This window comes from Xiphophorus maculatus, chromosome 17 (assembly GCF_002775205.1).
Source record: "Xiphophorus maculatus strain JP 163 A chromosome 17, X_maculatus-5.0-male, whole genome shotgun sequence".
Taxonomy (NCBI): domain Eukaryota; kingdom Metazoa; phylum Chordata; class Actinopteri; order Cyprinodontiformes; family Poeciliidae; genus Xiphophorus; species Xiphophorus maculatus.
Window position 1 is genome coordinate 620,795 of NC_036459.1, and position 12,987 is coordinate 633,781.

Below are 12,987 nucleotides of genomic sequence, written 5' to 3' on the forward strand. Positions count from 1 at the left end.
ATACTTTCTGCACTCAGGTTATCTTTGATTTATGTTTTTGACATAATATGTAAGGAAAAAAATTTATTAATTTCAGACCCACAAATCTGTTTTATCATATCAATTCTTAAAAAGACCTGAAATACAGGTTTTCTCTTGCCATTTATTAATTAAAATGTAAATTAATTACTGATGTGTACTTAATTTTACACAAGTAAACACTGAAGAGGAAATTATAGCATAATTTCAGCAGTTTATTGCAGAAAATTGGAATTTCTCATTACAACCCGATTTATTACAACTCACTTTAATCCATATTAAAACAACAAAACATAAACAAAAAGACAAAGAATAAAAAAAGAAATCTACTGCAGAATGTAATTAAGCTACAAACAGAAAATAATAAGCCAGACTAAATTAATAAAATAAAGAAATCGGTAAAAAATACTGAACGACAATTAAAGCATGATTATGTTTTGCTGTAAAAATAAAACTGAAATGAATCCATTCAAGGAAAAAAAACTGGATCGCTGAAATGTCTGAGGTTAAATTCAGCCAGGAAAAAAGTGAGTAAGACTGTATTCCGGTTGACTGTGCCTCCACTTGGGCAGAATCACATTTCCTGTGTATTCTTTAGAGATTCGAGTAAAATGTTGTGGTGTTAATTTGTTTTGTGATAGTAATGTAAAAAAAAAAAAAAAAAAAAAAAGACTTTCCAGCTAGCCATTCAAAGGGGCCGTTGTGACTCAGTATTGAATATACATATTTATTGTTGTGGCATTTTATTTTTTTATTCTCTTTTAAATGTCTATAAGATGTGCTGAGTAGTGTGTTGAATTTATTTGCTGCAAAGAACACTATAGTGAACTTCCTGAAACACAGGCACAAGATCTGTTGTGCCCATAATTCTACTTAAGAGTAAAATATAATAAAGAAAGAAAGGGCAAATATGTGGCATCATCACTCAGTTGAGCCCCTGAGTCCAGGATCTCTCGCAGAGTCCCAGCAAAATAACCTCAGTGCCATTCCAGGTCACACACAACCGCAGCCATGGCCATGTGAAGGGCAGCTTACTCCTCCTCCTCCTCATTTGTCCTTCTATAGTGACCAGTACCCTGTCCCTCCGCAGCCGTCTCTCCTTCCTCTTCCTCCTCCTACTGCTCCAGCTGCACCAGCCCACGTTGGTCATCAAAGCTATTCTAGTGCATTCCAAAATGCACCTCAGTTACTACAGCAGCCCAGCACACAACCTCCAGGGGTTAACCAGACCGGGCAGCTTGTGGGACATAGCACCCACACCTACCCAGACCACCTACATTCCACCCCTCACTCCCAGCCCAGACCCACACTCCAGCCCTCTCAATCTGTTGCACCTATTTATCAGGGTTGCACTCAGGGGGAAGCACGAACACAAAATATACCCCAGTTTGCCTCATATGGAGCCCCCAACCACGCTGGGCACGAGCAGGCCAGTGTACCACAGCACATGCAGCCGCATGCATTGGGGTTTAACACATATGACCGCTCAGGAGCTGCCCAATACATTCCTCGACCCCCACCTGCTGCCATGGCCTCGTATGCATACCATCCTGACCCTCAGTTAGATGACGGTGGGAGGACTACCATCAGTCCACGCCTCCCCCAAGCAATATATGGTGGTTTCCTGCAGACTCACCAAGTAAAGAACGTGCAAGTCTTTACTGGTAACGCAGACAGTAAGATGCTCGTGGAAGACTGGATCCGTGATATGCAATACCTGCTGGATGCCATTGACCTCCCTGTACATCTTCGCTTCTCCACAGTGGTTCGACACCTCAATGGAGAGGCCAGAAAGCTGGTTCTCAACCTCCCACCCAATGACCAGACCCCCGAGAAGGCATTTAACGAACTGAGGGCAGAATACGGTGATACTCAAGGCTCGTTAGATCCTTTAGCCGACTTTTATGAGCGGAGCCAGAGGTCATGCGAGTCAGCCTGCTCGTATGCCATAGCGCTGGAGGCAATCTTGCGGGCTGTGGAAGAACACCAGAGGGGTGGTAGGCCCTTTCCAGATCGAGATAGTAAACTGACTCGCCAGTTTTTAAGAGGGCTGATAGACGAACAGGTATATGCACGAATAGCTCCAATGAAGCCCATGTTACTGAGTTTCAGAGAACTGCAGTCAGAGTTACGAAATATGGCAAGAGAAACAAAGAAGTTCCAGCCACAAAATAAAATAAAGAAGACATTTACTCAGGTGCAGATGACCTCAGAAAGCTCAGCTGTGAGGTTGGAAGGAAAACAATGCACTTCTGAGCTCTCTGAACTGACTGAGATTGTCAGAAAATTAGCTCTTAACCAAGAAGAGCAAATGGCCAAGCTGTCCAAACTGGAATCAAGTATAAAATCCTCCAAGTTGCCCCCAAACACATCCCCCTCATCAGCACATTCTACGAGCCACAGTTCAAGTGTTACATGTCATCGCTGTGGAAACCGAGGGCACATAGCTAGATTTTGCCGAGCAGTACTTCCTGATTCCACCTCCACTGGGACTCGCCTTGCTCAGTGGTCAACCTCGGCAGAGGAAATCAGCATCCCCCCAGCTCAGGGTTTAAACGCTTAAAGCCCATGGTAGCAGGGGCAACCATGGGCAAGCAGGAAGCCCCACACAGAGATGATAAAGGCAATGCTAATAGAGCAGAGGGAACTCCTCTGGTGGGCCCAAGAAATGAGGGAGAAGTGGAGATAAATGGCATTAAATGCAGGGCTCTGATTGACTCTGGATCTCAAATCACGAGCATCACCCATAGCTTCTGGCACAACCACCCAGACCTTCAAAAACAGAATCTACACCCATCCAAAATAACTATAGAAGGTGCTGCAGCTCAAAATGTGCCTTATTATGGTGTTTTGCAGATCAAACTTAAGGTCTTTGGAGAGGACTGTATGACTGTCCCCACATTTGTTGTCCCTGATTCTGAATATCGCTCCTCAGTGCCTCTGCTCATTGGAACCAATGTCATCCGTGCATCTAGAAGTCACCTACAAGCAGTTTACGGTGTCGAGTTCCTCCACAGGATAAAAGAGAGCCATCCAGAATGGCATTCTGCTGTGATGGAGGTTGAAAACACAGAAGAAGATCAGATGCATGGCATGGTTGGCCCCGCTGTCTTCACTGGTCGGGCTATCTGTATCCCTAGTGGTAAAGAGGTGGATGTGAAATGTAGGATTAAGGCAGGCCCTCAGAAAAAAATCTATACAGCACTGATTGAAAGCCCTTCTCCACACCAGCTCCCCCAAGACCTACTAGTGGCTAAAGTTCTCACAGATGTAAAGAGGGGATATGCTCCAGTCAGAGTCATGAATGCGTCCCGGAAAAACATCACTATTAAGCCCAACACTCAGCTTGCCACAGCCTTCTTGGTGGACAAAGTGTTTGAATCTTCTGACACAGGAGGAGACAAACATCAAAGTGAAATGAAAGAAGAGCTGTGTCTGAGCCTGGGTCAAGTGGTGGCAAGTTTTGAGGTGGACCTGGGTGGAGCAGCAGTGGAAAATGAAGACCAGCGTGCTCTCCTCAGGAACCTAGTGGAGAAAAATGGGGATGTCTTCTCCCAGAATGCTATGGATTACGGTCATACAAAGACTGTGCAGCATGAGATTCCTCTGGTGGACTCAAAGCCATTTCGACTTCCATATCGTAAGATCCCCCCTTCTCAGTGGCAAGAGGTGAGGAACCTCCTGACAGAGATGGAAGCTGCAGAAGTTATCCGGCCAAGCAAAAGCCCATATGCATCACCAGTGGTGATTGTTACTAAGAAAGATGGGTCATTAAGGCTTTGTATTGACTACAGAAAACTGAGTTCCTGCAGCACACGTGATGCATTTCCGTTGCCACGAATTGAAGAAGCATTGGAGGCACTGGGGCAAGCTAAATACTTCTCCACACTGGATCTTACGTCAGGCTACTGGCAAGTGGAAGTGGCAGAGCATGATAAACACAAAACTGCATTCAGCACGCCCATGGGGCTTTTTGAGGCCAACAGAATGCCATTCGGGCTCCAAAATGCCCCATCCACATTTCAGAGGCTCATGACATGCTGCTTTGGGGACCTGAATTTCACTCACCTGCTCATTTATCTTGATGACCTCATCATATTTTCCAAAACATTTGAGGAGCATCTGGAACGCCTCCAGCTGGTTTTTGATCGACTGAAAGAACATGGCTTGAAGTTAAAACCCTCAAAGTGTCAGCTGGTGAAGAAGGAGGTGCAGTATCTGGGCCACATTGTGTCTGCGGAGGGAATCAAGACAGATCCAGAGAAGATCAGCAAGGTTAAGAACTGGAAAACGCCCACTAATCGTAAAGAGGTCCTGCAGTTTTTGGGATTTGCAGGGTACTACAGACGCTATGTGAAAGGTTACTCCACGCTGGCTGCTCCCTTGTACCGTCTCACCTCTGGCGATCCCAGAAAGAAAAAGAGAAAGACACATAAACACACTGACTCTGACCGACCCTATCTGTGGACTGCTGAGTGCGAAGAGGCATTTCAGCGTTTAAAGGATAGACTGGTGACAGCACCCATACTAGGCTACCCAGACTACAACCTGCCTTTCGTGCTGCAGACTGATGCTTCGGGGGAGGGACTGGGTGCTGTGTTGGCTCAAGTTCAGAATGGGGTCGAGAGGGTCATGGCTTATGCCAGCAGAGGCTTAAGCCCACCTGAAACCAGATATCCGGCACACAAGCTGGAATTTCTGGCCCTAAAGTGGGCCGTCACAGACAAGTTCTATGACCATCTTTATGGACGTTGTTTCTCTGTCTTGACTGATAATAACCCCCTCAAATATGTGATGACGACAGCCAAACTTGATGCCACAGGGCAGAGATGGGTGTCCCAGCTATCGTCCTTTGAGTTTGACATCCAGTACAGAAGGGGACAGAACAATGCAAATGCTGATGCTCTTTCACGCATGTCCAACCAAGAAGTCACACAGATCTTACAGTCATGCCCTCAGCATGTCAGGGTCTCTGAATCGAAGCCTCCAGGGCCCCAGTGTGTTCCAAAGCCCCAGCATACATTCAACAACGCTGCAGTTTCGAAGGTGTCAGATAGCTGTGTTTTCCCAACAGTGAATCAGCTGTATTTGGACGTGGGAACAGATGCACTTCCAGCCATGACAATTCAACAAATCCGTGCAGAACAGAAAGATGATTCCATTATTGGCCAAGTTCTGTATTTCAAAAATAATAACAAAAAACCACCTCGAAGCGTGAGGATCGGCCTGGGAAGACATGGGAGCCTTCTCATAAAAGAGTGGAGGAGGTTGGTGGTCAGAAATGGCATCCTATACAGATGCATCACAGATGGGCAAAGAGGACGCATTGAGCAACTCATCTTGCCAGAGAAGCTGCGGGTGGTGGCTAAAACTGCTCTGCATGATGATTCAGGTCATTTAGGCTTTGAGAGAACTCTACAGCTGATAAGAGAGCGATTCTACTGGCCAAATATGTCCCTGGAAGTCAAATCGTGGTGTGAGCAGTGTGAAAGATGTTGTCTTAGGAAGACCCCCACAAGCAGTATTGGAGCTCCTCTTGTCAGCATCCACAGCAATGCCCCCATGGAGCTTGTGTGTGTAGACTTTCTCTGCCTGGAAAAGTCAAAGGGGGGCATTGAAAATGTTCTTGTTGTAACAGACCACTTTTCTCGTTACGCTCAAGCCTACCCCACCAAAGACCAAAAAGCACGCACTGTGGCCAAGGTTCTGTGGAAGAATTTCTTCTGCCGGTTCGGCTTTCCAGCAAAGCTCCATGCAGATCAAGGACGCAATTTTGAGAGTGCAATTGTAAAAGAACTATGCAAGATCACTGGCATCACTAAGACTCACACCACTCCATATCACCCACAGGGCAACGGGACCACTGAAAGGTTCAACCGGACCCTAATGAATATGCTGGGAACTCTGCCACCTCACCTAAAGCCCAGGTGGCATGAATATGTGGATGCCATGACCCATGCTTACAACTGCACAAAACATGACTCAACTGGATACACTCCGTACTATTTAATGTTTGGGAGACATCCCAGACTTCCAGTGGATCTGGTGTTTGGGACCTCAACCTCTAATAGCCAAGCGGGTTACAGTGACTATGTGCAGACACTCCATGACTGCCTGCTGGAGGCTTATGCACAAGCTAATCACAGTTCTAGGATTGCCAAGGAACAACAAAAGAAGTACTATGATCAAAAAGCAAAGGATCAAGTGTTCAGCCCAGGGGACCGGGTGCTGGTCAAAATATGTCATGTGGAAGGACGGCAGAAGCTTGGAGACAAGTGGGAGCCACGTCCATATGTGGTGGTGAAGAAACAGCCTAAAATACCAGTATACGTGGTACAACCGGAGGATGGTGGCCCAGAAAGAGTGGTTCACAGAAACCTTCTCACTCAGTGCATGTTTATCCCGGTAGAAGAGGTGGGCAAACCGACAGCTGAGGAGGAGGAGTCAGATTTAGATCTGAACGAGACAAGTTTAGAGGAAGACCTGCAACAGAATGCGGATGCAGTCAGCATGGAGGAAACTGGACCCTCTCTGCAGCGTGGAGAAACTAACCAAAAAGACAAACAAGCCAGCCAAGAGGAAGGGGATACAGCAGGAGAAAATGAACCCCATGGCACTCCAGAGTCACTGCAGAGCAGTGGGATTCCAAGAAAAAAACCCACCCAGGACTAGACGTCCTCCCAAAAAGCTGTCATATGAAGCACAGGTCACAAAAACAGAAGATGTGCTGCAGAAGATAGAAAGAGGATGGAAGCTGTGGCAGAGGGAAAAGGCAAAGAGAGCTCACAGACACACATAAAACACTCAACGGCACACAAACATACATATCATACAAGATAAATTTGAGCAATACATTTTATTGAGCAATACATTTTATTGCTGATGTTACGACTGTTAAGGGTTCTCTCAGTTAATTCTTTTTATGTTCTGTTTAGTTTTATGGCAGGAACGCCATCAAATAAAGAAGGGGTAGATGTAAAGCAGTGCATAAATGTTCCAAAAGAGGGTGCTGTTGTTTTCTGTAATTGCTGGCACTACCACAATTCCGACATGTTTGTCCTGCCGGGGACACCGTAGGCAGGGGATTTCTGCGCGCGAACTGCCGTATTCTTTACAGTGTGTTTACTGCCTGTAAGGTAAGCAGCAGCTCTGCTAGCTCGGTGTAACATATACAGTATATTAATATACCGATCTATTTCTGTTTGTTCAGTTTGCCTGTTAAGTATAAATTACATTTTGTTTTGGTGATGTTTGATTATTTTGTAAAAAGAAAAACGATTGAACGCTGACAGTGTGTTTACTGCCTGTAAGGTGAACAAAATAAACGCGCCAAAGTTTCCCCACAACGACGAGCCGCCTGTCTGATTCCTCTCCTGCACGGAACACATCCCACCCTCACACTAACACAACGCAGAGTCCATCGGGTGTCTTCCAGCAGCTGCAGGGTTAAAGAGGGAAAGCCTGGGTTACATAAACACTGAAGAGGAAATTATAGCATAATTTCAGCAGTTTATTGCAGAAAATTGGAATTTCTCATTACAACCCGATTTATTACAACTCACTTTAATCCATATTAAAACAACAAAACATAAACAAAAAGACAAAGAATAAAAAAAGAAATCTACTGCAGAATGTAATTAAGCTACAAACAGAAAATAATAAGCCAGACTAAATTAATAAAATAAAGAAATCGGTAAAAAATACTGAACGACAATTAAAGCATGATTATGTTTTGCTGTAAAAATAAAACTGAAATGAATCCATTCAAGGAAAAAAAACTGGATCGCTGAAATGTCTGAGGTTACATTCAGCCAGGAAAAAAGTGAGTTATCAGCTAAAACTGATTCCTCCAGGTAAAGTTTTGGTTTCCTGATTCATCAAACTGAGTCCCAGTTTCAAACATCTAGCTGTTGACTTGAGGTGAAGCCAGAAAATGTGGAGGTAGTCCACCATCTTTATTCTTTCCGTTCATTTTGTGCATCCCTGTAGCATGATACCACCACCACCTTGCCCAAGAGCTAGTCCATTGTTAGCTAGACGTCTACTTAACTCGGGTTCAACAAGACAGCACTGCAAAAACCCCTAATTTCTGCCTAGTTTATAATGCAAATATCTTAGTACACTTGAAATAAGACAGAATTAAAAACAAGTAACTTTTCAGCAAGAGTATCTTATTTTTTATTTTAAGTTAATTCCTTAAATTTGATGAAAAACTGCTAGAGAAAATCTGCCAGTGGAACTAATACTTTTTCATCAATATTAAGAAATTTTGAGCTAAATCAGGTTCCTATTTGTTGCTGAAAAATTACTATTAAGTTAGTTTTGTCTTATTTAAAGTGTACTAAGATATTTGAACTAGAAACTAGACAAAAATGCTTGGTAAGACTTTATGTAGTTGGAGTGGATGATCTAAAAAAGTCGACTTCTTTGCTCCTCAAACATTTAACCAAACATTAAAGGGTGTGTATTTTTGCTTTTTTGTAAAAATCCTGTGTGATTAAAACTTGATTGATAAAAAGGCAATCTTTGTTTTACATAATCAAATTCACCCTAGAATATGAGTAAATAAATCATTAAATACCTAAAATGAACCATGATGAGTGGCAGCGCAAACGATGTGCAGAACAGGCAGCGTCAGAGGAAGCTGCTGGTAAACGCTTTGTCTGATTTCTGTTGAACCGTTGTTCTAAAACCGTCCAGTTTGTCAACTAAATCTCAATAATTCGCAGGACATTCTGCAGAAAACTCAGACCCAAATCTGTCCATGCAAAAACTCCTGAAAGGCCGTTATCCTGGTCTATGTTGAAAATGAAAATGTTTTTTGAAGCTAACACTGCTTTGGATTTTGAGTCGAGGCGATGCTGCGATTTGTTTCCACTTCTCTTCCTGAAGAGTAAAATTTTAAAGAAATGTTTTGTTCCTCTAAAGGACATTCTGAGACATCTTAGGAGGTTTCGTCATCTGGTTGCTGTGAGGGGTCAGAGGTCAGCCTATGGCTTCTGAGCCAGGCGGCTTTTTCCCTCCTCCTGTTCAAGCAGCTTGAAGTGAGTGTAGGACAGGATTCCTGCCAGTGTACAAAGGATTCCCAACGCCTGAGGGACAGACAGAGACAGAGAGACAGGGAGACAGGGAGAGACAGTTTAGGAGGACACTAATGGTTGACTCCACGGAGCAGAGCTAGAGGAAGTTAGCTTCACCTGGTTGAGAGACAGCGGGTCATGGAAGAGCAGATATCCTCCAATCAGAGTGATGCAGAACTTGAAATGACCAAACATGTTGTAGCTGAAGGAGGAAGTCAAGGGACAACAAACGGATGGATGAACAAATAATCCCTCCTGAACCACCTGGGCCTCATCACCACTCCCCCCCCTCCGTGCCTGAAGGATACGTTACAGCCGAAGTGTTCCCAATGATCCAGTAGATGGAAAGGTTAACGAGGAACGCCACCACGCCTGAGAACAGCACCGCCACCTGGTCGGAGGGAGAACAGCAATGCTAATACTTCAGGAAAAAACCAGGGTTAGCTGCTCTGTGTTAGCATTAGCATTAGCATGTTTGATGTCTGACCAGAGCAGGCAGTGACCAGGGTCCGAATATCCCGCCATCTCCGGCCAGCGGCTCAAACAGCGGGATGATCCCGAGGAGGATGGCGGAGGACAGAGGAGCCTGAGGAGTACGGAGGGCCAAATGGGACAAGATTAAACAAATGTGTCATGAAATAAATAAATGTCTCATGAAATTATGTAACATACATTTTAAATTATGAAATTAAATATATTTTTTAAACTAATTTAATTTAAAAATACACAAAATGAAAATAAAGGAAAAAGTGAAGCACCGATTCTTAAAATTCTCTTTGGAAATCTGAAAAGTGTGGCATGTATTTGTTTTCCGGCCTTTCAGTTTTTGTGTCCACCAGCTTTGCACATTTAGACGCCGCAATTCCTGCAAATGCTTCTTAGCAAACTTAGCCAAAGTGGGTGCAGTGCATCTGTGAATAGCAGTTTTAGTCGTAAAATGGCTAGTTTGGGGTCTGGACTTTGATTAGGCCATTTTAATATATGTTTTGCTCTGAAACACCGTAGCTCTGGCTGAATGTTTGTGTTCAGAAATGTTCTCCTATCTGCAGCCAGTATTTAGGAGTTCCCCTGCTTTATAAACGTACCCCCTCAGCATGATGCTGCCGGATGCAGCGTCTGTTTTTGACCAACGTGGCATTTTGCAAAAACTGTACAGGTTGTGATAAGTTTTGCAAGTCAGCCGTTATAAGAGAAGTACCAACTGGACTGTTTATTAATAACTGACCTTCGACCTGCACCAGACTTCTTACCTGATAGTAGAGAAGCTGCATGGAGTTCACCTGGAGCTCATGTTGTTTCGCCCCCACCCACTGAAACACAAAAAGGGTTTTTGTGTCATTTCAGTTTAGTTTGCTGCTCTCAGAGGATCCATGGGTGGATATTTACTCACCACTTGGTAAAGTGAAGTGACAAGAACCCCCAGTGTGGCAAAAACCGTCCCCAACAGGTTGAAACGCACGTCGTAGTAGGAGTTCAATATCACCCCCAAAGTTATGGGTACCTGGAAGGACAAAGGAAGCAAAACTCTGATCCTTTAGTGAATGTTTTATCAAGGAAACAGCAGATTTCCAAAATCAGACTTTTATTACCACAACTAACAATTATATTTGTAATCGATTAAAAAATTGGCACATTCTGCAGATTTATCATTTAATCACTTAACCCTTCTTTATACAATATTATAAATAGATTAAAACATGCAAATAAACAATTCAATTTGTTTGTTGAATTAAGTAAAATTGATTACTTAATTAAGCAGATTAATTACAATTAATCCAATTACTAAGTAACAATCAGTTTAGTCATGATTAAGCCAATTAATTGAAATTAATTAGATTATTGCAATTAATCCAGTTAGTTGCAAATATTCTGATTAAGTCAAAATTACCCTGATTAAACATTATTTATCTGGCTAATTGTGAGTATTCCGATTAGTTGCAATTAATCCAATCAATTTTAATTTATGCAATTAATTGCAATTAATCAGATTAGTCCCAATTAATCACCATTAGTAATGATTAATTGTGATTAATCTGATTAATCGTTTGAGCCCTATAGATTTTCCTCACTAGCGTCAGCTTAATCTTGGTAGAGAAGGTCTTCTTGTAATATGTGGTCTGGATGAGGATGATGACGGGTGTGGTCATGACTTTGGCCAGCTGGTACGTTCCTATCGAGTTGTTCTGCAGAGAGAGGTTGGTGAAGGCCACAAAGCCACAAAAGCTGAGTGCCAACCACATGATCCTGCGCACTGGTAGGCTTTTTGGACAGAAAATGTCCATTTTCTGGCAGATGTAGAGTCCCAACCACGTGACCACAAAATGAACGAGGGTGAGGGTCATGTTGGGGAAGCCGTAGTGGACGTAGATCCACTTGTTGATGAAGACGATGCAGATGGAGGAGAAGAGGTTGACCAGCAGGCCGGTGACGATACGCCGGTTGGCTGAGAACCCAAAGAGCTGCTGGGCCATGGTTCCGGATGGCTCCCAGTTCAACTTTTCCCAGGACGGATTTGCCAAGCTCAAAATGTAGGACTACAGAGGAGAAAGAGCAGATCGGAGAAAATATAATCTAAAGATAAGAATATTAGAAGTGAATTGATCCAAAGTTCATAAACTCAACTTTTATAAATGAATTGGAAAAAAGAACTAATCGATGGACAAAACTTCACCAAATTATTGAACATGTAAACAAATTGAGGGTTGAAAAGATGGACAGATGAGCAGATGGATGAATGCATCAACAATTTAATGGACAGAAAGACGTTTGGATGAATTTACCTTCAGGACAGAGAATAAAGTCTGGAACTACAATGACTTTCCACACTAATACAGGAATCAAACCCAACCTTTAGTCCTCAAACAGCTCAGAAAACCAGCCTCGTTATTCTAGTGGAGACATTTGACTCCAAATATGTATATTTATCCTTTAGTTTAAAAACTTTATGAACAGGGAAATGTACTAATATTTTTCTCCCAAATTTATTAAATATAATAAAAATAATTTAAAAGTGAGTTCCTGTAGCTTTAAGGATAAATGTAGTTTTAATTTTAGAAACACACACAACTTGTCAATGTGTCCGAGAGTCTGCCACGCAATAAGAAAAGTTTACCTGCGGGTCTCCATCTTCCTTTCTCCTTCCCTGCTTCACTTCGGGATCCGCTCCGGAAATAACCGAGCCAATCTCAGCCTCGGTTCCCCGTGCTTCCTGTTGCAGTCCCGGGGTTTCCAGAGCCAGAATCTCTGCCGAACCTGTGGATTATTCTTCCCAGCCCGTGGACATGCAGCGGACCAACTGACTAAAGCCTGAATCGTCCTGTTTGTTCCTGTTTCCTCCGAGTTTCACACCGCGGAGCCACAGCGGCAGCTAACGGAGCGGAGGGGGGACTGGAGAGCAGAGATGGGTCGCGTACAGAGATGGCTCACTACACACTTTATTTTTTGTTATGTACGTAAAAGCTAAAAAAATATGACATTTTCTCGTAATTCTCGTAATATTATGACTTTATTCTCAAAATGTTATATATATTTAAATTATTTTATGAGCATCGACCCAACTCAAGAATAAAGTTTCCGTCTGTTTATGTTTCAATACTTTCCAATGAGAACATCTAATTGGCAAAACACGAGGGTGTAGGAAATAGTGAATCTTTACACAAATTGTAATAATGTCTTACTAAAGGCACTTGACACAATGTAATATATGATACTGGGTTTTCAGAATTGTTGACTTTATATATTTTATTTTTTTATCCATTGTAAAGCTCTTAGTTTAGCTCAGTGATTATTTTTAAAGGACCGTAAAAGTAAATGAATTATTATTGTTGTTATTCTTTAACATTTAAACACGAAGAAACTTAATTTAACTTTTAAAAAATTGCTTTGACAG

At 42.9% G+C, this 12,987-nt stretch overlaps 1 protein-coding gene and 1 long non-coding RNA gene across 2 annotated transcripts; one reads left to right on the forward strand and one right to left on the reverse strand.

The window, feature by feature from the left end:
• Positions 1 to 218: 218 nt before the first annotated feature.
• Positions 219 to 8,893, forward strand: LOC111611876. The gene is made up of 2 exons (XR_002754288.1): positions 219 to 523; positions 7,819 to 8,893. It is a non-coding gene; the product is annotated as an uncharacterized LOC111611876 (long non-coding RNA).
• Positions 7,508 to 12,470, reverse strand: slc35e3 (solute carrier family 35 member E3). The gene is made up of 8 exons (XM_005811198.2): positions 12,211 to 12,470; positions 11,168 to 11,632; positions 10,489 to 10,599; positions 10,349 to 10,408; positions 9,586 to 9,684; positions 9,407 to 9,489; positions 9,216 to 9,300; positions 7,508 to 9,110 (listed from the first exon to the last, which is right to left on the reverse strand). The coding sequence occupies exons 2-8, from the start codon at positions 11,567 to 11,569 to the stop codon at positions 9,009 to 9,011; spliced, it is 942 nt and encodes a 313-aa protein (XP_005811255.1). The 5' UTR covers positions 11,570 to 11,632; positions 12,211 to 12,470; the 3' UTR covers positions 7,508 to 9,008.
• Positions 12,471 to 12,987: the final 517 nt, after the last annotated feature.